Below are 1,493 nucleotides of genomic sequence, written 5' to 3'. Positions count from 1 at the left end.
AAAAAAAAAAAGGAATTTAAGAATAAAATGTGAGAAGAGGGCCAGCCACAGTGGCTCACACCTGTAATCCCAGCCCTTTGGGAGGCTGAGGAGGGCAGATCACTTAAGGTCAGGAGTTCGAGACCAGCCTGGCCATCATGGTGAAATCTTGTGTTTACTAAAAATCCAAAAACTAGCCAGGCGTGGTGGTGCACACCTGTAATCCCAGCTACTTGGGAGGCTAAGACAGGAGAATCGCTTGAACCCAGGAGTTGGAGGCTGCAGTGAGCTGAGATTGCGCCACTGTGCTCCAGCCTGGGTTACAAAGTGAGACTCCATCTCAAAAAAAAAAAAAAAAAAAAAGTGAGAAGACTGAAGAAAAGAGCTGAAAGTAAATCAGTTTCTGTGAAGGCCAGCAAAATGTTCTACAATGAGAGTTCTTTTAATTCTAAAAGGTGTCCATCCTCAGGCGTAGAAGTTACCTTTTGAGGCTGGTAGCACCAGAGGTATTGCATCTGTGTCTCTAACTGGCAAGTCTTCTGATGTAGGGTCCACCAGATGTGACATGATCTCTGTTCCCAAGTTGTAAGAGATCCCAGAAGACACTGAAATAAAGGAAACATCCAGTCAATTACATGCAACTTTAGGATGTCTTCTGAAACATGTACATAAGTTGCAGCAGGAATTTCTCAGCACTGTCATGATGGAGTATGCCATGTCAGAGTCATTCTTATGGTAGTGTGGACAACTCTATACTAAAGAGTAACAACAAGTATTCAGTAGTAATGACTTTATTCAAAATGAAAATCAGTTTTTATGATTATGGAATTGATGGATATCATTTCAGATCATTTTTTAAGTGTCTGCTCAGCCTGGAAGCCAATGACCATCCCTTTTCTCTGCGAAATGGGCCTCTATCCCTCTTGCCACTCAATTTACAGGGACTAACTTCCCAGGAATCAGTTTATAGTCCATAATCCAGTCCCCGAAGCCATTGCTGATTGGACCAGGGTTAATCAAATGACCCAAGACAAATGACCCACGCTGAACCAATCAGATTATATCTCCTAGGAGGTTGAAAATAAAACTGAGAAGTTTAAATTAGCCTCTGGGGATGGCTAGAACTGTTATGTAAACTTGGGAGCTCTGAAATGGCCATATTCAGCTCTGTGGCTTGAATAATCAGGAAATCCTATCTGTAGAGTTGCCTCATACTCTGGCCAACACTCTTTTTCCTGGATGATAGTATCCAGTCTGGCCGGGATTATAGGCACCCACTACTGTGCCCGGCTAATTTTTGTATTTTTGGTAGAGATAGAGTTTTGCTGTGTTGACAAAACTGGTCTTGAACGCCTGACTTTAGGTGATCTGCCCACCTTGGCCTCCCAAAGTGTTGGGATTACAGGCGTGAGTCACAGTGCCTGGCCTCTTTCTCTTCCTTTTTTCTTCTTTCTCTTTCTTTTCTTCTTTTTCTTTTCTCTTTCTTTTCTTTCTTTTTTTTTTTTTTTTTTTTT

General features: G+C 42.0%; 1 protein-coding gene across 1 annotated transcript in view; it reads right to left on the bottom strand.

The window, feature by feature from the left end:
• RPGRIP1 (retinitis pigmentosa GTPase regulator interacting protein 1) overlaps positions 1-546 on the bottom strand; it is a 100,412-nt gene extending 99,866 nt beyond the window's left edge. Inside the window, exon 1 of the mRNA XM_011976296.1 lies at positions 462-546. Within this exon, the coding sequence (XP_011831686.1) occupies positions 462-546 (85 nt within the window). The remainder of the gene's footprint in view (positions 1-461) is intronic.
• Positions 547-1,493: the final 947 nt, after the last annotated feature.

This window comes from Mandrillus leucophaeus, unplaced genomic scaffold (genome assembly GCF_000951045.1).
Source record: "Mandrillus leucophaeus isolate KB7577 unplaced genomic scaffold, Mleu.le_1.0 Scaffold163, whole genome shotgun sequence".
Taxonomy (NCBI): Eukaryota; Metazoa; Chordata; class Mammalia; order Primates; family Cercopithecidae; genus Mandrillus; species Mandrillus leucophaeus.
This window is presented reverse-complemented; position numbering and strand designations above follow the sequence as displayed.